Raw genomic sequence first — 24,216 nt, 5'->3', positions numbered from 1 at the left:
GAAAGAGTAAAGGCAGCAAATAGTGAGAGTAATACAAGGCAGGGGTCTGGAAAGGCAAGATCTTTGAAATATTGAACTGCCTGAGGTACACAGGGAAGAGAGTGAAGTCCATGCAGAATTGATGGCCTGGGAAGGAACTGAGGGGTGGGGAGATCGGAGGTTGTAGTGAGGAAGAAGAATAGCGTTTGAAGTCGAAAGGCAGGAAAAGGTGATATAAAAATAGGTCATTATCAGATAAAGGTATTTCAGATACAATGAACATAACTGTGGTGCACTTGAAGGCAATGGCAAGATCAAGAGTATGACGATCTCTATGTATAGCTGTGGTGGGGTGGAGGAATAGACCATAGGAAATAAGTAAGTTGAAAAACTGCTAAGTTAAGGTACATGAGGGAGAATGAATATGTATGTTGAAGATCTCTAGTATTAGCACAGAAGAGAAACACCACAAGCCAGGCACTGAACCTACTGCAGAAGGTAGGAGCATGTCCTGGAGATGTATGGGAAACAGTTACCAGAATCCTGACTGGGTGATGAATTCAATGAATCTCAAAAGAGGATAGAAGCCAGAGTGATGGTAGTAAAGGGAGAGGCTAGAAAGTGGAAAAGAGTGGTAAGGAGTAATCCAAATCCACCGCCACAACTGGTAATTTGGGAGGTTGGGGTAGAACAGCATGTGGTTGTGTAGGAAATATGGAAGAGGGCAAAGCAGGCCCTGTGATGGGGTGACCACAGAAGGTGAGAAACTGAAGATTAGAAGGGGGAGATGACTGAGAGAATTCAAAAATTGGTACTCTCTGGTGAAGAAACACAAAGAGGTAGTAAAAATGGCCAACAACACCTAAGGCTCAACCTCAAGTCAAGTATGAAAGTGACTAGACCATAAAACTACACTACAAATTAGTTAACAGGTTATCAATGTTGAAAAGCATTTTAATTAGTTTGATTAGTTTCACTGAAAATACTTATAAAGGACAAAATGATTCCTTTTGGTAAAAAAATATTTTAATGCTCAGAATTTAATTTGGAAATATAAACCTATCACCTCTTAAACCATAATCTTCCCACTTAAAAAGAAACAGCATAAAATATGCAAAAATGTGTTAATATTTTAAAAACCAAACTGCTACTCACAATTCTTTTCCTGAAGTATATATGTTCACCCAAAGAGTTTAAATAAGGACATGTCTACTGCAAAGATTCATCTGTTTTGAAATTACTTCAATATCTCCTATTGTTATTTTACCAAGAACTAAATAACAACAAACCCTGGATAAGGTGTGCAGAACTGAGTAAGCTTCACCAGTGTTCTATAATCTCTAGTATCCAAGGTCCTTTAAATGGGGCTATCTCTGGAGTAGGACATGGCAACTAATCTGAAGCAATCTTGATCTCTCCCCTTTTCCAGTTTTCAAAAGGAAAACAACTTTTTTTTTTTGGAGGGGGGGGGGGGGCAGGGCAATGAGGGTTAAATGACTTGCCCAGGGTCACAAAGCAAGTAAGTGTCAAGTCTGAGGCAGATTTTGAACTCAGGTCCTCCTGAATCCAGGGCCAGTGTTTTATCCACTGTGCCACCTAGCTACACCCCAAAAACAACTTCTTTAACTGAAAATAGTGAGGGAAGTAATAATCTGAACACTAGTTCTACAAGCTTATTCAGTCATTTTTCAGTCATGTCTGACTCTTCATGACCCCGTTTGGGTTTTTTTTCCCCCTGATTGGAGAAGATACTGGAGTGGTTTGCCATTTCCTTCTCCAGTTCATTTTACAGATGATAAAACTGAGGCAAACAGGGTTAAGTGACTTGTCCAGGGTCACACACAGCTAGTGTCTTAAGACCAGATTTGAACTCAGGCCTTCCTTACTCTAGATCCAGCACTCTTACAAGCTTAATGCTATTTAAAACTCAAGGTTCAAGAACTGATTATATATTAACGGAAAATGTTCCATCCTTGTTCCTATTCCACCAAAAATCCCACATCCTGTCTGTACCTCTTTAGTATTCTTAGCATAGTTTCTATATCAAATACAAGCGTACCCCACTGAGTTTTCAGTAGGCTGACCAGGAGTGACCCAGCTTAACTTAAGAAATCTATAAAACTGAAAGCTGATGTGGACTGACTAGGTATATCCCTAGATGAGTTCATAACTTTGCACCAGGAAATTTTAAAAAAGCTAAATTCAACTTAAGATGTGCCTTCAAGAAAACCTGATTTCTTTTTTTTTCTTGTAACAGTTTTTAATAATTTTTTTTTTACATAGAGACCTGACAAAAACGTTTGCTCCCTCCCTCTCCCCACACTTCTGGTATATAGCTTTTTGCTTTTCCATTGATTCTTGCTACAACCGGAACTGAGGACATTAAAAAAAGTTGCAGCTAAATGGAGAAACAGTTCACAGGTCCTAGTCAAAAAAACAAATGAAAGATTTGTTGGAGTTGGTTGTCAGTAACTCTAAAGGAAGAAAAGTATCATTTCATGGGATAATTAGTCATCTTGCCTTGTGTTGCTTATAATGAATGCAAAAAAAAAGATCCCCATGAAGATCATTGCAGCCCATGAACCTGTTACAGAAGAGAATTTATGTAAAGAACTCATCAAGATCCTCTGAGCTGAGAGAAATGATTATTAATAACCAATGATTTGAAAACCTGATTTCTAACAAAAAGTTAAAATTTATAAAAACTGAACTACTCACAATTTCTTGACCATATAACATATCATAAAATCTTATCCCCTTAACCTCTGGTTCACTGTTTGTTCCCTATTCCCGGAATACTCTCCCCAGCATGTCAGCCCACTGAAATATCACTCATATTCTGGAAACCAACCCAAATTCCACATCCATCAAAAAGATTTCCTTTATTCTATAAGCCAGAAATTTTCTTGCCCTCCTATAAACTCTATAATACTTTGTACATCTTAATGATAGCCTACTCAGATTAAAATTGTGTGTATACATTTAATTTCCCCAACTAGACCATAAACTTCTTGAAAGAAAAGGCTATCTACATAATTAACAGGCAGTTTGATATTGTGGAATGAGGGTTAACTTGGAGAGACATGTTCAAATCTGTACATGACTCTGGGCAAATCACTCTTCATCAGATACACAGAGAAGCCAAGTTCTCTAGAGAATCTTGAGGGGGAGAACTCTTTCACAGGGAGGGGGAAGCACAAGGTAGGAAGTAGAATGAGGGAAGGCTACCCAAAGAGGAGGTATTTAAGATGAGCCTTAAAGAAAGAAAATTATTCTAAAAAAAAGCAGATGAGGAGTATATTCTAGGCCCTTTGGCATTTTGGGAGGACAATATGAAAAATTGCAGAAATAGTTTGATGTGCATAATACACATACATACAAATAATGTGCACAATGCAAATAAATGCACATGTACAGACACAGACCCATACACATAGGCAAGTGTGCGTACATATTACAAAAGTTCCGGGGAGAACATATAAATAAATGTAATACAAGAGAAAATAAAATAATAAATGCAAAGGTTTAGATTTACTTTTTTTTTTTGAGAGGAGGAAGGATAGGAGTAGGACTAGGCCCTCCAGAACAGAAGTTACATAGTATTCTCCATTTCCTCTTTTATGATATATAATTATTATCACAGAGATAATTTTTTTCCAGAGGGGGATCTTTCTTTTAGACAAAACAAAAACAAAAAAAAAGAAGATGGATAAAGAGAGTGAGGGGGAGTTCTTTATTAACGCAAACAACTGAACTAGTTATTCATAAGAACAAAGCTTAAACAGTAAAGGAACTGAAACTGATTTAAAGACCACAGAGAGCAAAGCATATGGGTAGATTAGATCCTAGATTACCCTAGAAAGGAAAAGAACACTTTAAATTATAAAACCATAGATTTAGAGCTAGAAGTGACCTCTGACAACTTAGGTAAGAGTAGCTGTGAAGTTGCCAGGTTCACAGCTGGTACATATCTGAAGTAAGATTTCTGACTCATAGTTTATCATTTCTATTACATTGACATGTCCCAGCCATGAACACTGAACATTCTCCCAGCTAAGTTGTTCTTTATTTCTTTTAAGAGCACTTTGTAACTGAATCCATATAAGTATTTTCTGTGCTTCCCTCGTTATTTTGATCCCCAGATATTTTATACATTTTATAGTTATCTGGAATGGAATTTCCCTTTCTACTATAGCCTCTTGGCTTTTGTTATTATAATACAGACATACTGTTGATTTTTGAGAATTTATTTTGTAGCTGAAACTTTGCTGAAGCTATTTTCTCAATTAGTATCTTTGCTAATTACCTAAGATTTTCTAAGTAAACTATCCTATTTTCAGTAAAGAGATGTAACTTTATCTCTTCCTTTTTCTATCTTTATTTCTTTTTCTTGTTTTATTTCTTTTTTTGTTTGTTTGTTTTGTTTTTTTTGGCAGGGCAATGAGGGTTAAGTGACTTGCCCAGGGTCACACAGCTAGTAAGTGTTAAGTGTCTGAGGCCGGATTTGAACTCAGGTACTCCTGAATCCAGGGCCGGTGCTTTACCACTGCGCCATCTAGCTGCCCCTCTTGTTTTATTTCTAGTGACAGCATTTCCGGGACTATACCAAATAATAGTGGAAAGAATGGGAATCCTTACTTTAATCCCATATTAGGAAAAGTTCTATTCTATCTCCATTTGTATATGGACTGTCCTCTATCAAATCCCTGCCCTCCCTTTCCTACAGTTGATTATGCCCTGTCAAACCTCAGCCTTGGATCACTTCCACCATTTGTCACCTTCCTGCCTACACATGTGCTGCTGAATGAAGATGGAGAAAATCATACAGTAATTCTGTCTGGGTTCACTACAAATTTATGTTACATAATTTCAATAGGCCCTCACTGCTGCTAGGCAATCCGACTATAACTTCCTTATCAACTCACCATCCCACTCTCCACAGTCGCTCTTCTAAAACTTTTCATCCCTTCTCAAATCTCTAATGGCTCACCCTCCCCCACTCTCTCAGCTGAGAGCTTTACCTCATATTTTACAGAAAGAAACTGTGGCCATTCACCATGAACTCCCTCTTCTTCCCTTTCTCATCTCCTATCACTCAGGTACCTTCTTTCATTATTTCCTCCTTCACCCCTGTCTCACATGAAGTGACTTTACTCCTTTTTCCAAGGCTAACCCCTCTACTTATTCAAGTGATCCCATGCCCTCCCATCTCTTCCAACATATTATCCCTATCTGTCATCTCCTCCCTTTCATTTATTCTCAATCTCTCCCTTTCACATGGCTCATTTCCTACTGCCTAGAATAGAAACATGCCCATGTCTCCCTCATCCTAGGAAAAAAAACCCTCACTTGATCTTTCCATCCTTGCTAATTATTGTCCTATATCTCTTCTGCCCTTTGTAGCTAATTCCTTGGAAAGTCCATCTACAATAGGAGCCTCCACTTTTTCTCTTTTCACTACCTTCTTCACCTCCTACATAATTTGGCTTCCACCTGCTCTCTCCAAAGTTACTATTGATCTCTCTTATTTGCCAAATTAATGACCTTTTCTCAATCCTCATTCTGCTTGATCTCTCTGCAGCCTTTGACCCTATTAACTCTTACCTCCCTTGGCACTCTCTTCTCTCTAGCTTTTCAGGATACCACACCCTCTCATAGTTCTCCTCTTATCTGAATGCTCCTACTCTGTCTCTTTTGCTGGATCCTCCTCCAGATCATGCCCTCTAAGCACAGGTGTTCCCTAGAGCTTTGTCCTGGGTCCTTTTTACTTCTCATTTTATATTACTTCTCTTGATAACTGCATCGGCTTCTCACATATTTAATTACTATTTCTATGCTGCTAATTCTCTCTCTGCTGGCTTCCAATCTTACATCTCCAATTGCCTTTCAGATGCCTTAAACTGGATGTCCAGTGGCCATCTTAAACTCGGATCCAAAACAGAACTCATCATCTTTCCACCTAACCCCTAACCTCTCTCCTGTTGTTGTTGTTCAGTCATTTCAGTCATATCTGACTCTTTGTGACCCCACGTGGGGTTTTCTTGGCAGAGATACAAGAGTGGTTGAGGCCATGTCCTTCTCCAGGTCATTTTACAGATGAGGAAACTGAGGCAAAACAGGGTTAAGTGATTTGCTTAGGGTCACACAACTAGTAACTATCTGAGACCAGACTTGAACTCAGGGAGTCTTTCTTACTCCAGGCCTGATGCTCTATCCCCTGTGCCATCTAGCAGCTCTCACCCCCTGCTATATTCCCTACTGAAAAGCAATAACCATCCTCTCAGTCCCTCAGGCTCACAACCTAGTAGCCATCCTGGATTCCTCACTGTTTCCTCCCCACCTCATGCAAGCTATTGTCAAGACCTATTGATTTCACCTCTGCAACATCTCTTGAATGCATCCCTTCTCTCTTCTGACACTGCCACCACACTAATACAGTCCTTTATCACCTTACAGCTGGATTGTTGCAATAGCTTGCAGGTGAGTCGGCCTCCCTCAAGTATCTTCTCCCTATACCAATCCATTCACCATTTAGCTATTAAAGTGGACTTCCTAAAATGCAGATCTGATCATGTCACACACACCCCAACTCTCCCACCCCTTTAATAAACTTTAGTGACTTCCTACTGCCTCCAGGAACAAATACAAAATGCTCTCTTTGGCATACAAAGCCAAACCTAACCTCTTCCTACCTTTCCAGTCTTCTTACAACTTACTCCCCAACATCTACTCTTTGATCCAGTGACACTGGTCTGGTTTTTCCAAGAACAAGACACTCCAGCTCTCAGCTCCAGGCATTCTCTCTGACTGTCCCCATGCCTGGAATACACTTCGTTCTCTGTTCTGACCACTGACCTCCCTGGCTACCCTCAAGTTGCAACTAAAATTTTCCCTTCGATGAGAGAAGACTTTCCCAATCCATCTTAATTCCAGTGCCTTCCCTCTGTTAATTAGTTTCTATTTATCTTGTAGATAGCTTGCTTTGTGTTTGTTTGCATATTGTAAAAGGGACTGTCTTTTACCTCTTTTTCTATCTCCAGTGCTTAATACAGTGCCTGACACACAATAAATGTTGATTGACTGATTTTATGAAATCTTAAAATGGTCTTGTATGGCTATATGTTTTAGGATTCATTCATTTGCTCCTTTCTTTTTGGCATGAGAGGGTGGTGTACTTTGTCAAAGACATTTTTTCCATATCTATTAAGATAATCATGTGATTTTTAGATGCTTTCATTTTTAATATGATTGTGTTAATTTTTCCTAATGTTGAAATATCTGTGCATGCCTAGTATAAATCCAACCTGGTCACAATGAAGGATTTCTTGGATAAACTACTTTAGCCTATTCAATAGAATTTTGTTTCTTAAATTTTAATCAAAAGTCACAATGATATCAGTTTATAGTTCTCTTTCTGTGCTTTATGCTTGTGTAGTTTAGCTACTGGAACTATATTTGTTGCATAAAAGGATTCTGGCAGGGTATTTTTTTAGATTTTGTGAATTCGTGTAGTACGAGTACTAATTGTTCTTTAGAAGTTTAACAGAAATCTTGTGATTCTATTAGGACCAGGAGTTTTTTCTTTGGTCTTTTCTTTTATACCTAGTTCTATTTTATTTTCTGAGATTGTGTTAAGATCTCTATTTGGTCTTCTGTTAGAGTGGGTATTCTATATATTTGAAGATATTCCTCTATTTCTTTTGTGTTCTCAATTTTGTTAGCATATAACTATATAATAGGTTCTGATCATTCTTTTGGGGGGGGGGCAATGAGGGTTAAGTGACTTGCCCAGGGTCACACAGCTAGTAAGTGTCAAGTGTCTGAGGTTGGATTTGAACTCGGGTCCTCCTGAATACAGAGCCAGTACTTTATCCACTGTGGCACCTAACTGCCTCACAATCACTCTTTTTGTTGTGATTTTACCTTCTTCATTTGCTATTTTGTTGAGTTCCTGCCCTCTTTTTAGACAGACTGGCTAAAGGTTTAACAATTTTATTAGTCATTTCTAAGAACCAGATTTTATTTTATCTTTTCTATGTTGGATGGAGGTTTTTTTGGAGGGAAGGGTTTCCATTTATCTATTTCTGCTCAAATTTTTAATACCTCCTATTTGGTGCTTTTGGAAAGCTTACTTGTTGGCTTTCAAATTTTTTATACTGATCTTTTTTTTTCTACTTTGTTAATATATGTTTTCCCTTTTTTAGGGGGGGGGAGCAATGAGGATTAAGTGATTTGCCCAGGGTCACACAGCTAGTAAGTGTCAAGTATCTGAGGCCAGATTTGAACTCAGGTCCTTCTGAATCCAGGGGGGCCAGTACTTTATCCACTGCACCACCTAGCTGCCCCCGTTAATATATGTTTATAGAGATATAATTTTTCCCTTGAGGACTGTTTTACCTACATGCCAGAACTTCCAGTATGTTGGTTCATAATAATAGCTAAGAATATCTATTATTTATAAAGGACTTACTATGTGCCAGGCACTATGCCAAGTGCTTTACAATTATTATCTCATTTGATCCCCATGACAACCCTCAGAGATATTATTATTAATACCTATTTTATAGATGAGGAAACTGAGTCACTGAGAGATCAAGTGACTTGCCCAGAGTCACACAGCTACTAAGTGTTTGAGGTCATATTTGAACTCAAGTCTTCCTGACTCTAGGCCCAGTGTTCTGTCCATTATGCCTTCCTTTCACATAATTGTTTCTATAATTTGTTAATTGACCCCATTTGTTATGTTTAGAATATGTTGTTAAGTGTCCCATTGGGTCTGTGTGTTTTGTTTGTGCTCTCTAACCTGAGTACTACTTTTATTGCACTAAAGTCTGTAAAGGACGATTTTACTGTTTATTTTACTATTACCATTGCCTTTTTTACATTTGTTTACAATATCTCTGTACTGTAAATACATGGTCAGTTTTTGTAAAAGTTCCATGTGTGGGGGCAGCTAGGTGGCGCAGTGGATAGAGAACCAGCCCTGGAGTCAGGAGGACCTGAGTTCAAATCTGACCTCAGACACTTAACACTTACTAGGTGTGTGACCCTGGGCAAGTCACTTAACCCCAATTGCCTCACTAAAAAAAGTTTTTAAAATATTAAAAAAAAAGTTCCATGTGTGTTTGAGAACTACACAATATTTAGAAGGTATCCTAAGTCTTTTAGTTCTAGTGTCTCCAGCAATTTGTTCAGTTCTATAGTTTCTTTATTGTTTATCTTTTTGTTATATTTATCCAAAACTGAGAGAAAACATTGATTTCCTGCCATTGTTATGTTGTTATTAATGTCTTCTTGTGTTCATTTTTCCTTTATGAAATTTTTTTCCTTGGTTCCTTCCAGCAAGTTTTAAGTTCCTTTTTTATCCCTTTTTGTGTTATAAATATTTATGTTTTTGTTTTGTCTCATAATATAATTGCCACTCTCCTTATTTTAAATTCACTAGATGCAGAGTAATTTCGTTCCAGTTCCTCATTCTTATTCGATTTATAGGTTTCTTTTTAAAATGTATTTCTTATAAGCAACAACTTGGAGGGTTTTTCCCTTTAGAACCTGTCACTCTTTTTCATCTTATTGGATTGTTTAAACCATTCACATTTAAAGTTAAGAGAGTTAGCTCTATATTTTCTTCCATTTGCCTCAATTTTTCTCCTCTGTTCCTCTGTAAAGACTATGGCTTTTAAGTTATTTTGGCTTAATCAATTTTAAGGCAATCCTATTCCCATTGGCTCTCTTCTCATCTTCAAGTCACTTTGTTACCCTTCTCCTTAATTTTGAAATGTTGCTTAACTTACTAATCCCTTTTTTCCTCTCTTTTAAAAACTAGTTAAGTCTTCCTCCTTTTATTTTTTCTCTCAGTTAAGTATTCAAGTAAATTCCCCCTTCTGCTCCCTTTCAACCTGTTTTACTCATTAATTTATTTTTTATAAATTTTATTTTCTGCATCTTTATTTTAAAAGTATTTCTTTCCCTTGATCACTTAATTATTTCTCTCTATTCTAGACTTTTTTCTTTGATTCCTGGTGCTTATATTTATTTACTGCTTCTTCAGTTTGTGTGTTTCTAAATGGAATTAAAACTACGGTAGATATTCTAGGTACCTTATTCTAAATGGTTTCCATATTATAGTTTTATAGATCTTGCCCCAAGCTAACTTTATTCTGTTGTGCCTCATTCTTAGGAATACCAATTCTTGCAGGTTATAGAGAAAGTCCATGACTGGGAAGTTTATTATTAACCTTTGCCTTCCCCATGCTAATTTTTCCCCCATTTTCCTTGACATCTCCTCTCTAGATCCATGTAATGTAAAAATCATGAAGAGTACTAAATGGGTCCACTATGAACCTCAAATGGGCCCTCAATGCTGCAAGGCAATCCTTTCACTAACTGTTTCACTACTTACCACAATGACTTTTCCAAACCTTTTCATCCTCCCTCAAACCTCCCACAGCAACTCCTCCCACAATCTCTCAGCTGAAAACCTTGCCTCATATTTCACTGAAAAAACTGAGGTCATTCAGAGAGTTCCCTTTCCCCTGTTCCTCATCTCAGATGACTTATATGCCTGCCTTCTACCAATATTTCCTTAAATACCTTTGCATCTTCACCCTCTCACCCCTCCATTTCCAAAATCTTGCTAAGGCCTGTCCATTTTACTTGTTAACATCTCTGGCATCTTCCCTATCTGTGTGTGTATAAATGTGTGTGTGGGGGGGGGGGGTGTGTACACCCCCCCCCATATACACACACACACACACACACACACACACACACACACACACACACCTGTCCACCATACTCTTAGTGCAGGCTGTTATCACCTTATACCTAGACTACTACAATAACTCCCTGGTCTACCTGCCAGAAGTTCACATTCCACAGACCCCCACCCAATTCACTCAGTTGCCAAAGTGATCTTCCTAAAGCACAGGTCTAACAATGTCACTCCCCTATTCAATGGACTTTAGTGACTCTTAATCACAACCAGGATCAAATATAAAATCCTGTGTGTCTTTCAAAGTCCTTTATAATGTGCCCTCCCTCCTACACATACCCCTTTTTTCAGTCTTCCTATACATTATTCTCGCCTTCCTCCCTGGCCACATACTCTGTGATCCAATGAGACTGATGTCCTTAATGTTACTCCAACAAGATGTTTATCTCCTGACTCTGGGCATTGTTACTGGCTAACCTTCATGCCTGGAACACCCTCCCCTCCTGGTTTCCTTCAAATCTTAGCTAAAATTCTACCTGTACAGAAAGATCCTTTAAGTGCTTTTCTTCTGTTGATTATTACTAACTTATCCTCTCTGTTCCTCAGTTCTTTGGCTGAACTCTGTTGTAGTACAGAGCACTGTCGTGCTGCTCTCCCCATCTTTTGATTTTCTGCCACTGGGAAAGCATTGGGGATGGGGTAGAGATGAGTTCTGTTGCAAACCTGTAAGTCAGCTTGTGCAGCCTAGCTACCTGAATACTATGGATGGTGGGGGAGAAGGTCAAAAGTGAGCATTTTAAGGGTTAAGTATTAACCTTTTCTGCTGTTAATTCACTGATTTGCTACTTTATTATGGCTTTTAGTATCCTAGACTGTGGAGACAGCTGAAATTGCTTTACCTCTTTGCATATAATTCTATTTTGGAGAGGTCTGTGAATTCATGAGAATTGAAGAAAACGTCTAGTTCTCTTAACTTGTTGGTTATGTGAACTATGATGCTACACGGTTTTAAAATATCACTGAAAAAGTTAGATGTCCATCTACTCTTTGTTTTTAAATAAATACACGTGAAGTGGTGGGAGAAGTGAAAAGAGTGGTCATGAAATCCAACAATGATTTGTTGGTTCTTCAGCTCCAAAATGGTTGAGAAATGCTATCATAGATAAGAAAAGTGAAACTTGCATCTGAAGGGGGAATAACTGTAGATAGGATGATAAATCATGATCCCCAGCTCCCACCCATTATTTCTCAATATGACATTCTAGCAAACAAGGAAGGTAGCTAAAAAAAAAAAAAACAACACACAAAACTTTTTTTTTTTAAATTTTAAAGGCAAGGTGGGAGGTAGAAAAAGATCATCTTTTTCTGATGTGCTGAAAGCAAAGGTTAACAGAGAGATTTTATTGCTACCTATTTAACAGTTAGAAATGACCATAATTTAGCTTACTTAACACCTAACACCAGTTCCCAAACCATAAAGACATTGTCTCGGAAATAGGAAATAGAAGGATTTAGTCACAACAGCTTGGATTTTTACATATTTACCAATAAAACTTTGAATGAAATTGGTTTAACTGGTCCCCTATCCCCCTTTGCTTCCTGGAGTTCTTAAATTTTGTAGGTGTCATAGAAAATAAACAGCAGAGAGCAGATTTGCACTGAATATATAACTATCTAGAATAAATTAAATTTCACCCTTTTCTTAGGAAAAAGGAAAAAGAAGAAAACAATCATTATGGAGGAAAGAGACAAAAGAATAATGCTACCACCCATCTTTAGAAACTCTTGGTTACTCCAAGCACAAAGGGCACGTTCAGATACATCTACAGCCCTCTGTGCTATGATTGAAACAGATTTTACTGTGAGAAATCTCAGTTCCCAGTATCAGGAGGCTAAGAATACATGACTTATAATCACTATGTCACATATACATTACAACCTGGCTAATTCTCAGTTCACTAATCCATATGCTCCATGCTCTCAATTCCTTTTCAAGCACCAATTTAATGATAAAGATAATACAGATGATATAGAAAAAATTATCCATTTTCATAAGCAAAAATTACTATTAAAAGATAATATTTCACAGTAACATAGGCAATGCTTCAGATCCCTAACAGTTCGTTTTCTCTCTCTCTCTCTCTCTCTCTCTCTCTCTCTCTCTCTCTCTCTCTCTCACACACACACTCTTACATACATACACACACACACACACACACACACACACACACACGCCATTTCTTTGGTTCTTTAATGATGTTATCTGCTTACTTACTAAGTCAATTAGTTCAATCATCTGGCTGCAATAGAATAAATTAGCCAGGTTCATTAGGGTGAATACACCGTTTCACCTATGTATACTGCTACTTAAAAATACTACTCCACTCCTCAGAGGGCTCCCTTACAGTACAACTCCCTTCTTGTAGAGTCACTCCAAGTAGTGTGAGATAACAGTGCCCCATACCTGGGGGACACACAATGAATATTAGATTAAGGAGATTCAAGGTTCTCAAAGGGTATTCCAGGAGATTGCAAATTCTTACAGGTTCAACCAAGCCAGAAATCAGTCTAGACTCAGTGTGCCTGCTTTCTGAGAAGTAGGCTTGCTAGGAATAAAAGTAATCAGCACAAGAGAGTTGACCATCGCGTTTCATCTCCTGTCTCATTTTTCAGTCATGGTAACACGTGAAATGTGAGGCAATACAGTCAGCATCAGTTGAGAGAAATTATGTTCACAACCCTATAAGGCAGACAAAGATTACCTATGCCTATTTTACAGAAGAGGAAACTGAGGCTGAATGAATAAGTGATTCATTTAAGATCATGCAGCTCATAAGCAGCAGAACCAGAACTCCAAGACAAATGCCCTTTCCACTTTGTTCTAGCTTTCCCTTACAGATGAGAATGATACATGATCCCCATCTCCAATCCATTATTATATTAGCCACTTTTACACCCCAGGCAGTAAAAAAGATCCGCCCACACACAGCAGAGACTGCCACTGGTCCTTTCTTCCTCCCTCTTCCCTACCATCAACAAGTTCCATATCCAAAGATCTCAAGGTTTTGGAAAACTAAAAAGTAGGTTTCCCTTCACAAAAAGTTTGCAGCTCCTCCCCTAAGAACTCTAAGTGATTTATGCCACCAATTTCAACCTCCTCAAACTTTCAGCTAAAGCCATTCTGAAGTAGCAATCAAAACAGATTTTCATTTCATCCCTTGTTCACTGTCAGAAAGAGGCAATAATGTGCAACAAAATGGTTCAAAGGACCAAAGGAAAAAGCAAAAATTAAGCCACAAACTGATTAAGTAGGCCATGAATCATTGAAAAGTGGCTACGTTTCCATTTGACCAACCAAATGCAAAATATTCTTGATGCCACAACGCATGACTTTACAAGTTATACCAATGAAAAACTCACCTTCAGTCTCTTCAACAACCACTGCATGAGGCCCTGTTGGGCAGCTTCTGTGCACATTTCTGGTCGGAACTCAGCCATATTTTCAACAATGGCTGAAGGAAGAGAAAAACAAATCATTTGCAAAAGTAATTTTGCTTTTACTAGTAAGTACACTAACTCACTGTAATATTCATATCTTTCTTTCTCTAGTTCCCTGCACTCTTTTCTGATAGTCAGATGCTACAAGCATTTTTCCCTGATCCATGGTATTCCTAAGGTTTTGGTTTTTTTAAACTTAAGTTACATTTGTAGCCAAACCTCATGGAATTGGAAGCAATGTAAGTCAAAAGAAATTAAGTAAGTAGTAAATATGGTGGGGGTGGGGGGTTAGTAGCAGAGCACGGCCTAAGATCAGAAAATATAAAATGAAAGACAGTTGTCCTAAGACTTTCCTCTATTCCATGTGTGCCTTTCAAGACCTTCAGTATTATGTTGGGTCACCAAGAACAATGAAGTAGTCAAGAGTAAGAGTCTAAGAGTAGGTAACAAGGTCTTTCCCCACCTGTCTAATTGGTCCCTTTCTCATTAACTCTCTTTGCATCATTAAGAAACATGATCACATTAAAGAAAAATGTAATCCTCCTCACTAACCAAAACAATTTTTGCACAAAGTGAAGGAGGGAATAACTGGTTGAAGGGAATTTCAGGCACACAACTATAAATATTAATGGGCTTGCTATCTCTAAAGTACCACTTAAAAATTCTTATTTTAAATATTTATCTGATGGGCATCTGAAAGACCAGTGAGGCAGTCACCTACTTTTTCTACCATCTTTCTGAATTCTTCATACTTAACTGTCAGATATTAAACTATGAAAGAAAAAAAAAGTAGTAAAAAATAAAGCCTGAGGTTTAGAAGGGCAAGATGGTGAGTTGGGAAGAGGAGGAAGTTTTGAGATATAAGAGAGAAATAAGGCAAGACAAGAGAAGACTAGGAACATTCATTCAATCCAACTGCTCTTTTCACAGTGCCCACTAATTGTTACTGCCCAAATCATGTTAGGATTGCTATTCTGGTAAAATTCTCCAGTGGAGTAGAAAATGGCCAAACCAAAAATTAATTCTGTCTAGAAACAACTAAAACAAACACCTCCTTACTCACAACTCTGAAACTTCCTTATAATAATCCCTAATAACAGATTCTGAAACTATGAGAGAAATCCATTACAAACACAGAAGAGGAAAATAAAAACTTAATTTCATCAAAATTTCTGCTTCCCTGGGCTCTCATTTATTTCTCTGGCTCTGGTTATAGGTCATCTTTGTTTTTATAAGACAACCTGCAGTGATAAAGTGGAATGCTTGAAAACACTGTTTTAAGTAGGCCTTAATTTCAGCATCTTTGCAAGGAGGAAGGATGGGGGGAATTCAAGGAAAATGAAGACATATACTGCAAAGGAATCTCTTTAAATGAACACAAAAGAAAGAGGCAGACAAGTTAAAAGCAATATTTCAATTCCAAATTTGTGCAATAAACTATACATAAAGAAAGAAACACTGAAGCTTTTCTAAATAAAATGCCCTATAAAGGAGCACGATTGCTCAAAAGTTTGCCATTCTAGTGGAGAGTCAGAAGGAAAACTAATGTATTAAGGGAATAAAATCACAAAATGAATACTTTCCAAATCCCAAAATGTCACCCAGCAGAGTCCTTCCATCAAAATTGGAGTTTTCCTGGAGCAGGTCTACTAAAAGGAATCTATGATTTCAGTCTAGGAAGGTTACCTATTTAGTGGATTTCTGCTTTATTACCTACAAGCTGGATCCAAGCTGCAGTTATATGAAATTTACACAAGGGCCTTTATTTCTGAAGAGGCAGTTTGGGAGCAGGAGGAAAAAACATCCGGCTGTTGACTCTATTATGGAGAAAACAAACAAAGCGAAGAAATAATATGTGTGCATCCCCTTACCCAGCGTGTTATGGACTCCATCCGCCTCTTCTTTCACAGATTCATCTAGTCGCTCTAAATTCTGAACAAGCAAAGCTGCCACCTGACCATCCACCTGCAAGATCCAGAAAGGAAGCAAAACAGACAAGATGGAAAAGACTGAAAAGACCCCTAAATGGACTACCATCTCTCCCTTGCCATTCTCTATCTAATCTGAATGAATCTCTTCCTCACTCCTGCCCCCCTGCACTTTTCCCCAAGGAGAAGCCTCAGGAAACAAAAAACAATCAAAGATCATAGAATTGGAGCTGGAAGAAACTTCAGAGATTACCAAATAGATTTAGAGCGGGACCAGGAAGGAACTTTGAGGCTATGCTGTTAAACTCTCTCATTTTGCAGATGAGAAGACTGAGTCCCAGCTAAGGTTAAGTGACATGTCCAGGAGGGGAATATGAACCCAAGTTCTTGTAATTCTTTCAAATGTACCAGGCTGCCTCCTCACAACAGAAAGAAAATGTCCTGGAAAGAGTGGAGAACTGAGAGCCATGCAACCTGGGTGAGTCATTATCTTGCCCCTAACTAGGAGGGGAAACCCTGAACAAGTCATTGTTCTTTTCTGGAGCTGTTTACCTATATGTAAAATGAGGGTGTTAGACAAGATGATATTCAACAAGATGCCTTCTTGCTCTGACATTCTATAAATTATTATACTTTACTACTTGGCATCATAAATCATAATGGTAATTGAGAAAATAAGAAATCTTACATAGGGTCACCTCAACCATCTCTCTCTAGTAGCAACACCAAAAGATGTCTGGTGGAAAAACAAAGTAGGTCTTCTCCAAACATTGACCACAAAAGCCTAGAATCAGAGCTGAAAGCATTCCCAACTGCCACAACTTAATCAGAACCTAATATGTAAATCCTTCTTGAGCTAAATTGTATTTTAGGAGTCTTTTTCATTTGTTCATCGAAGACAAAGCATATGAGTTAGTGAACTGAACTTTTTGTTTTGGCAAACTACCTTTACATCTGTTGTCATATTTCACCTTCAAAACAACCGGTCCACTGGGTAGGAGGGAAGGTATGGTATTACCCTCATTTTATAGAAAAGGAAACTGTGGCTCAGACAAGTAAAGTCACAGATCTCATCACCAACAAAGGCTTCCCTATGGACAGTTTTGGTATGAGACAAAACAAAAACTTTGGGGGGAGAAGAAAAGGGAGGAGAATGAACCATATCAGTTGTTTTTCCCCCCACTAAGTCACCTTGATTGACTTATAATCTCCCTGAATTCTGAGGTAGCAAACACTTCAACTCCACCAGGTATCACTCATTTGTCAGTTCTATAAGCCGCCTCGCTAGTTTCAATCCCCAATTGATGTTTTATCTCCATTTTTTTCTCCCTCTTGATTCTTGGTTATGTCTTCCATCTCCACTGTCTAAAAAGTGGCAGTGACAGTGACTGTGAAGAATACATGAAAATCCAAGAGCTGAACTGTTATGTGTATGATGGGAGTCACGCTGGAGAAAAATCTTATTTCTTGTTATAAAAATAGAATTTTTAACAGTCTACTTTTCTGCATTTGCATTATGTAAAACTTTATGTTTAGTTGAGTAAAATTCAATTTTACCTGGTCATGAAGGGACAAAAAGCAAAGTCAAAATGCATTTAGCTCAAAAGAACCCTTGGAAAAATAATTATTGTAGGTAGAGCCCTAGAAATCTGCTGGTAAGCAGCATAAATTGGTATTCTATCCTACTCCCTTGGCCCCTCCTATACACCTTGACCCCTATTTTCAGGGACTTTGGCTGCCTGATACTAAAAAACATATCAAGCCTGGGAATTAAATCACAGAGAAGAAGGAAGTAATTCTGGTTTGCAAAATCAGGTTGAATTCAGTTGGAGGTGTTCTGATGAGTTTACTGGTTATCTCCACTCGTTAAAAGGTCTTCCAAATGACACTCCAGCAGCCACAGTCAAATGACCTTTTCTATCTGTCCAAAAAGGGTGAGGAGAGGAAAAAAAAAAAAGAAGAAAAAAAAAGAAAGTGGTAGAGCTCTGTATATATCATGGATGACCTACCAATGAGCTTTCTCACTTTCTCTTTCCTGTCTAGACCAAGGAACAGAAAATTCCAGAGTCATGAAAGCTAAGAGTCATAGAATGAAAGAGCTAGAAGGGCATCTTCAAAGAACATGTAAACCAATGCTCAGATTTTTATAAATAAAGAAACTGAGCCCTGAGAGGGGAAAAAAAATCTCTTGTCCAAACTTACAAAATAATCTATGTGATTTTTAAAAATTAGAATCTTGAGCATTAGAATAATTTTAAATATACATATTTTATACTAGTTTGTGGCCACTTGGATATGTTAGGGGAAAGAGCCTGTATGAAGTAATAAACAAACAAATAAGTAGATAAATCGCTCACTACCAGCATCAGAGATTGAAGGTATCAGAGGTTCTAAGAAAATTCATCTTTTATTTTTATATTGTTCCTTATTCTTTCCCAGGAAACAAATGTAATATGTATCTCCTGGCCATAAGAAGAAACATTTGTAACTGTTTGCTTTCAGGAATGGTTTTAGATTTTATCTGGGATCAATGTAAGGACACAGAGGAAGCTGATAAGTGACTTTAACTCTTTTAGCCTCAGTTTCTCCATCAGGGTATTGGTCCAGGTGACCTCTACTTTTTCTTTAGGCTCTAAGTATTTCATTCTATAAATTTTTAAATACTAAAGGAACTGGATTCAGAATAATGTCCCTGCACAGTCTAAATATGTGGAAAAATTCAATGTCACAAAAATGCCTAAATTTCCTAACATGAGAGGTAGTGAGGTATAATAGATAAAGCACTGCACACATAATCAAGAAAACTGGGTTCAATGTGCACCTCAGACTCAGATTGTCTCTGTGACTACCAAAAAGTCATTTAAGCTCCCTTTTTTCATCTGTAAATTGAAATTGATAATACTTCTATCATCTTCCTTCACAGGTTGTGAGGGAAGCATTTTACATTTAAGTGAAATAATAAGAACAGTAGTAGCAATGGTGGTTGATTAAAAAAAAATGCAGGGGTTAGATTGAATGATCCTTTTCAACAGTAACAATTTATAGGTTTATAAATATTTTTGACTAAATGAATGGACAAAAGACTAACAACTGTCTATAAAACACTGACAAGTTCCCAAAACACTAGGTTTCCTTAGAACAGTCTGGGAAAAAAAAATTGGTATACATAAGAATTTCTCATTTTGTTTCTTATTTAGCAACTTTTGGGTACCTTTTATTGTTGCTAGTCTTGGAGAAGTCTTCACAGAACTGGAATGTTGAAAGAGACCTCTAAGACTATCTATTCCAACCTGTACTGGAGAAGAATTGCCTCTACAAATTCCTGATAGGCACTCATGCAGCATTCCTCTGAAAGACTTCCAATAATGGGGAACCCATTTGACTTCTGGTTAACTAACTTTTAAGCATGTTTTTGCTTATAGTCAAACTCTGCCTGTCTATAGCTTCCATCCATTAGTTGTCTTCAGACACAAAACAGAACAAGTCAAATCTTTTACCCATGGTAGTCCTGCGAATAACTAAAGATGGCTATTTAATTTTGCTTTTGTATAACCAAGATAAAAAACTAAAGGAAGCCTGAGAATGCCAATACTGCACTCTTTCCCCCAACAGGGCTTTTCTATAGCTTATAATTTCCAACTGGGGAAAAGAGAGAGGCAATAACTACAAACTGCATCTCACAATAAATTCCACTGGATGCCCTGTAGCTGGTGTTCATGCCGTTTCATGAATCTGATATTGGCCCCAAATTAAAACTACAAAGAAATCAATGTCTTTTCAATATTAAGAATTCTTTTAAAAGTTTCCTAATAAAGAATATAAAAGGGGATACAAAATAAATTTAAGCCTACCTTTCCTTAACCCCCTAGTATTTACCAAGTGTTTTCCACTGGTACAGACTAGCAAATAATCTATCCTAATCCTGAAATTTTCAGTTGCTTGTGAGATATATACATATATAAATCCCATTGGAATAAAAAGATTAGTGCCCGAAATTTTTTAAATAATCCTAATAGTAAATTAAAAGCTCCTAAGCAGGAGCTACCTAATGACTCCCCAGGCTGTAGATGAACTGCTTCTTTCTAAGTGAACAATAAAATCTGCAAGATTCAGCTTTTGTTAGTGGTTTTGGCAACACGGAAAACAGAAAAGGGGCTTTTGTTCAAATGGCTGTTTCCAGGTCCATTTTTACAAGCAGCAGGCGGGCTACCTGCTCCTTTCTCCTCAATCCTTTTCATGCAACAACCTTCTAGGCAAAGGATGGTAATTAAAAACAGCACAGGGACTACGCAGGAAGATGCGTTCAGGGCCACTGCAATTAACCTTTGGAAGGTAAACCTGTGTGGATGACACCACAGGGACTTGATGGAAAAGCAAGTGCAGCTGCCTTCCCCCAATACCCCTCCAAACAAAAGCCCATCTGATTTCTTTTCTCTCAATACAATCATTCCAAAGCCCCATAAAAAACCCTGTGTTCTACAAACGTGGCCAGTCACTCCAGGAAGCAGCTAGAAAGAAAAATGGCCACAGGAATTTTCATCATACTCAATTGTTATTGGCTCTGCTGGACACCTCTTTCTATGTAAGATACAGTTCTTCATATTGACTCAGTTCATGACCCCTCCACTCATTCTAAATACCAGGAACCAGAGTGCATGGGAAAAGTCTAATATAGAGAGCAGAAGAAAAAAGGATTGGGTCAGTGAAGCTAACACAGAATCTGCTCACTGAGATAAGGCCCTCAACCAAATCACGGTTAATTGGAAGTTAAAAAAAAAAAAACTAACCAGGAAAACCTATAGAAGAGAAAAAACATCATGCCAGGAGTCCAGGGACCTGGATCCTGATACCTTTACCACTAACCAGCTGAGTGACCCTGCTCAAAATTACTCAACCTTTCTGAGCTGTGGCTTCTTCATCTGTAAAATGATCCTATATTGAGGGCCAGAAGGAGCCTTAAGAGTTCAGCAGGTCCAGTTCCCTCATTTTTCAGATGAGGTTTAGGGAAGGTTAAGGGCCTTGCCCTTGGTCATTCAGTGGACTCATCAGAATGGGAACCAAAGTCCTCTGACTTTAAATCTCTTACCTCACACAGTGCCATGTGAAATAAAGATATTAGAACGAGAAAAGATTTTAGTTATAATTTAGTCCAATATCCTTCTTTTACAGTCAGGGAAAGTAAATTCTAGAGGTCCTGACTTGCCTAAGATCAAATAAGAAAACATGAAAGTCCTCTGCATGGCAAAGTGCTAGAAATCTCAATAATTTCTCTTGCTGTTTAGTAAAACAAAGGTGTCAAACACATAACCTACTCCCCAGTAATACCCAAACCTAATTAAAATGTCTGTGTGACCCTGGGCAAGTCACTTAACTCCAATTGCCTCACCAAAAAGAAAATTAAAAATAAAAAAAATTTAAATGTAATTGGGAAATTTTTTAACAAAATAAATAAAAATACATTAAAACACAGATAATGTTAATATGTGGGTTTCTAAATCAATAAGTTCCTTCACAGGGATCCTTATGGATGATTTAGTAGCCCCCATTTCCATTTGAGTTTGAAACCACTGTAGCAAAGGATATTCTCAAGTTCAGTGCTGAAGACCAGCTTAATCCCAAAGTATAGCACCCAATATGATGACACAATGGACTTAACACACACAGTCCAGTGACTCATAATTTCAGAATTGATCCACTCTAAAATCCTTTTGTCTTGGAAACAAGATTTCTATTAAAATAGCACCAGATTTCTGCACTACCCCAGTGCTGAGTCACCTTGAGCTTGAAGTCAACTTAAAGCCCCAGGTATTTAACTTAATCATTAACTTATTAAAATAGCAATTCATAAAGAATAAGAGGAATTCCAAGGCAGTGAATCTGCAACTTACCAGAGCATCAATGAGCACCTCCGCTCCCTCTTCACTCTCATGGAGTGTATCAATATCTGTTAATTCCTGCAGCAAATCAACCACAGCTATGGATACATGTGAAAAATGTTAAGGGCATTAACTGCTTATGGAAATCCTACAGACATTTTATTTTCAAAAATTTGGTTCCCTTCTGTATCCTAGTTAATCGCTTCATCACTACCTTCAATGGTACTCTGCCCACAGTGGGTGTTCAATAAATGTTAAATGACACTCATTTTCTTTCTTTACACCACCTTCCTTAGTAACTTATTCCATATGTTCACTACACCTTCATAAATTTCATAACTTCAAATAAATCAGTCAGAAGTCTCTTTTCAGAGTGATCTGAGAAATAGGCCAACACCCTTAACCTTAGCCCATAATTTAAATTCTTGAAACTCAGTATAATCTTAACTACTCTGTACAGTTCACCTTCAAAGGCAGTAATGATTTCTGTGATGTGATGCCTGGTGCTTCACAAAGTATTTCACTGAAGTCAGTGTAGGATGGAATGGATTTAGGTTAGGATAGGGAAAAAATAATTGGAGCCCTCCTCCCCACCAAAAATACTCTACCAGTCCTGGACATACCAACCTTGCCTCCTCCCAACCCTACCCCCTGTAACATACCACTCTGGATGAAAAAGAATTGGACTAATAGGGAGGAATGGGCAGATGTAGGGAATAAAGAGGAAAAAAGAAAAAACAACCTAAATTTGCTCAGAACTTGAAACATATGGCTAAAGCCATCAAAAGGAGAAAAAGTACTGCTCCCCTCATGTCCAAATTCAAATGAACAAATACTGAACACATACTATGTACAAGGAATTGTAATGCTATGTGTAGGGGGAAAAAAGGATAGGGAGCTTATAGTTTAGTTGGGGATATAAGACACGTAATGAAACAAGCAAGCATGTATTTATAGGTAGCTAGGTAGTGCAGCAGGTAGAATGTTGGACCTAGAGTGAGGAAGACCTGAGTTCAAATCCTGATTCAGATGATTCCTACCTATGTGACTCCTAGACAAGTCACTTAACCTTTCTCGGCCTTAGTTTCTTTAACTGTAAAATATGGAAAATAGCAACTTCTTCCCAGGGTTGTTGTGAGGATCAAATGAGATAACACATAAAGTGCTTCGAAAACCTTAAAGAGCACTATATAAATGCTAGTTGCAAGTGCCCATTCTGTGTGCCAGGCATTGGCACCAGGAATATAAAGAAAAAGCAACAGTCCCTGACCTTAAAGAGCTAATTTTCAAAATGGAGAAACATTTACATAAATAAGTAAAGACAAGGTAACATGAGGGAGGAAGACACTAACATCTGAGGGACTAGAAAAGGCCACCTGTACAGGGTGACGTCTGAACTGAATCTGAATGGAACCCAGGGATTCTGAGAAGCAGGGATGAGGAGGGAGAGCACGCAGAGCGTGGGAGACAGTCGGGAGGACAGGAATGGGGAAGTCTGAAAGAGCGGTGAATGTGGGGAAAGGGGATCAATTATTCTTTAGACACACTGAGTTTAAGATGCCGCTGGGGCCATCTAGTTTGAAAGGTCCAGAAGACAGCTGGTAATGTGGGACTGAACCTCAGCAGAGAGACTAGGGATGATTATATAGATCTGGGGGTAGAGGTGTGATAACAGAATCCAGGGGAGCAGATGAGATCAGCAAGATAATGATGAGGAAGGAAAAGGGCCCAGGACAATGAGAAAGAACCACAGTTAGGCAGTCTGACATGGATGAAGATGCAGCAAGAGAGTCAAAGGGAAAACTCAGACAAGTAAGAGAACTAAAGGGCAACAGTGTCATGAAAACCCAGAGAAGAAAGTATCCAAAAACTGATCAACAGGATCAAATCATGCAGAGGACAAAAAGGATGAGGATCAAGAAAAGATCAACTAACTTTGTAATTCATGAGATCATGAGATCATTTTTCTCATGAGCTGGAAAGGACCTTACAGGCCACTGAGCCCAACCCCTTCATTTTACAGATGAAGAAACTCAAGGATGTCAAGTAACTTTTCCTGGGTCACACTGCTAATGTCTGAGGAAGGATCTGAATCCAGATCTTCCTAATTGCAAGTCCAGTTCCCTAAGCTGCAGCACATACAAAGGAGGACATTCAGTATGGTGAATAACTCTGGAACCACCTCATTACAAGGAACAGCTGAAGAAAGATGGGATATTGA

At 38.1% G+C, this 24,216-nt stretch overlaps 1 protein-coding gene across 2 annotated transcripts in view; it reads right to left on the bottom strand.

Annotated features, from left to right (window-relative positions):
• Window positions 1-24,216, bottom strand: part of CTNNBL1 (catenin beta like 1) — a 200,454-nt gene that overhangs the window by 94,553 nt on the left and 81,685 nt on the right. For both annotated transcript variants that reach the window (XM_043983996.1, XM_043983997.1), the window contains exons 5-7: window positions 22,008-22,105; window positions 16,063-16,156; window positions 14,114-14,205 (exon numbers count right to left, since the gene is read on the bottom strand). In XM_043983996.1, the coding sequence (XP_043839931.1) occupies window positions 14,114-14,205; window positions 16,063-16,156; window positions 22,008-22,105 (284 nt within the window). The remainder of the gene's footprint in view (window positions 1-14,113; window positions 14,206-16,062; window positions 16,157-22,007; window positions 22,106-24,216) is intronic.

This window comes from Dromiciops gliroides, chromosome 2 (genome assembly GCF_019393635.1).
Source record: "Dromiciops gliroides isolate mDroGli1 chromosome 2, mDroGli1.pri, whole genome shotgun sequence".
Classification (NCBI taxonomy): domain Eukaryota; kingdom Metazoa; phylum Chordata; class Mammalia; order Microbiotheria; family Microbiotheriidae; genus Dromiciops; species Dromiciops gliroides.
This window is presented reverse-complemented; position numbering and strand designations above follow the sequence as displayed.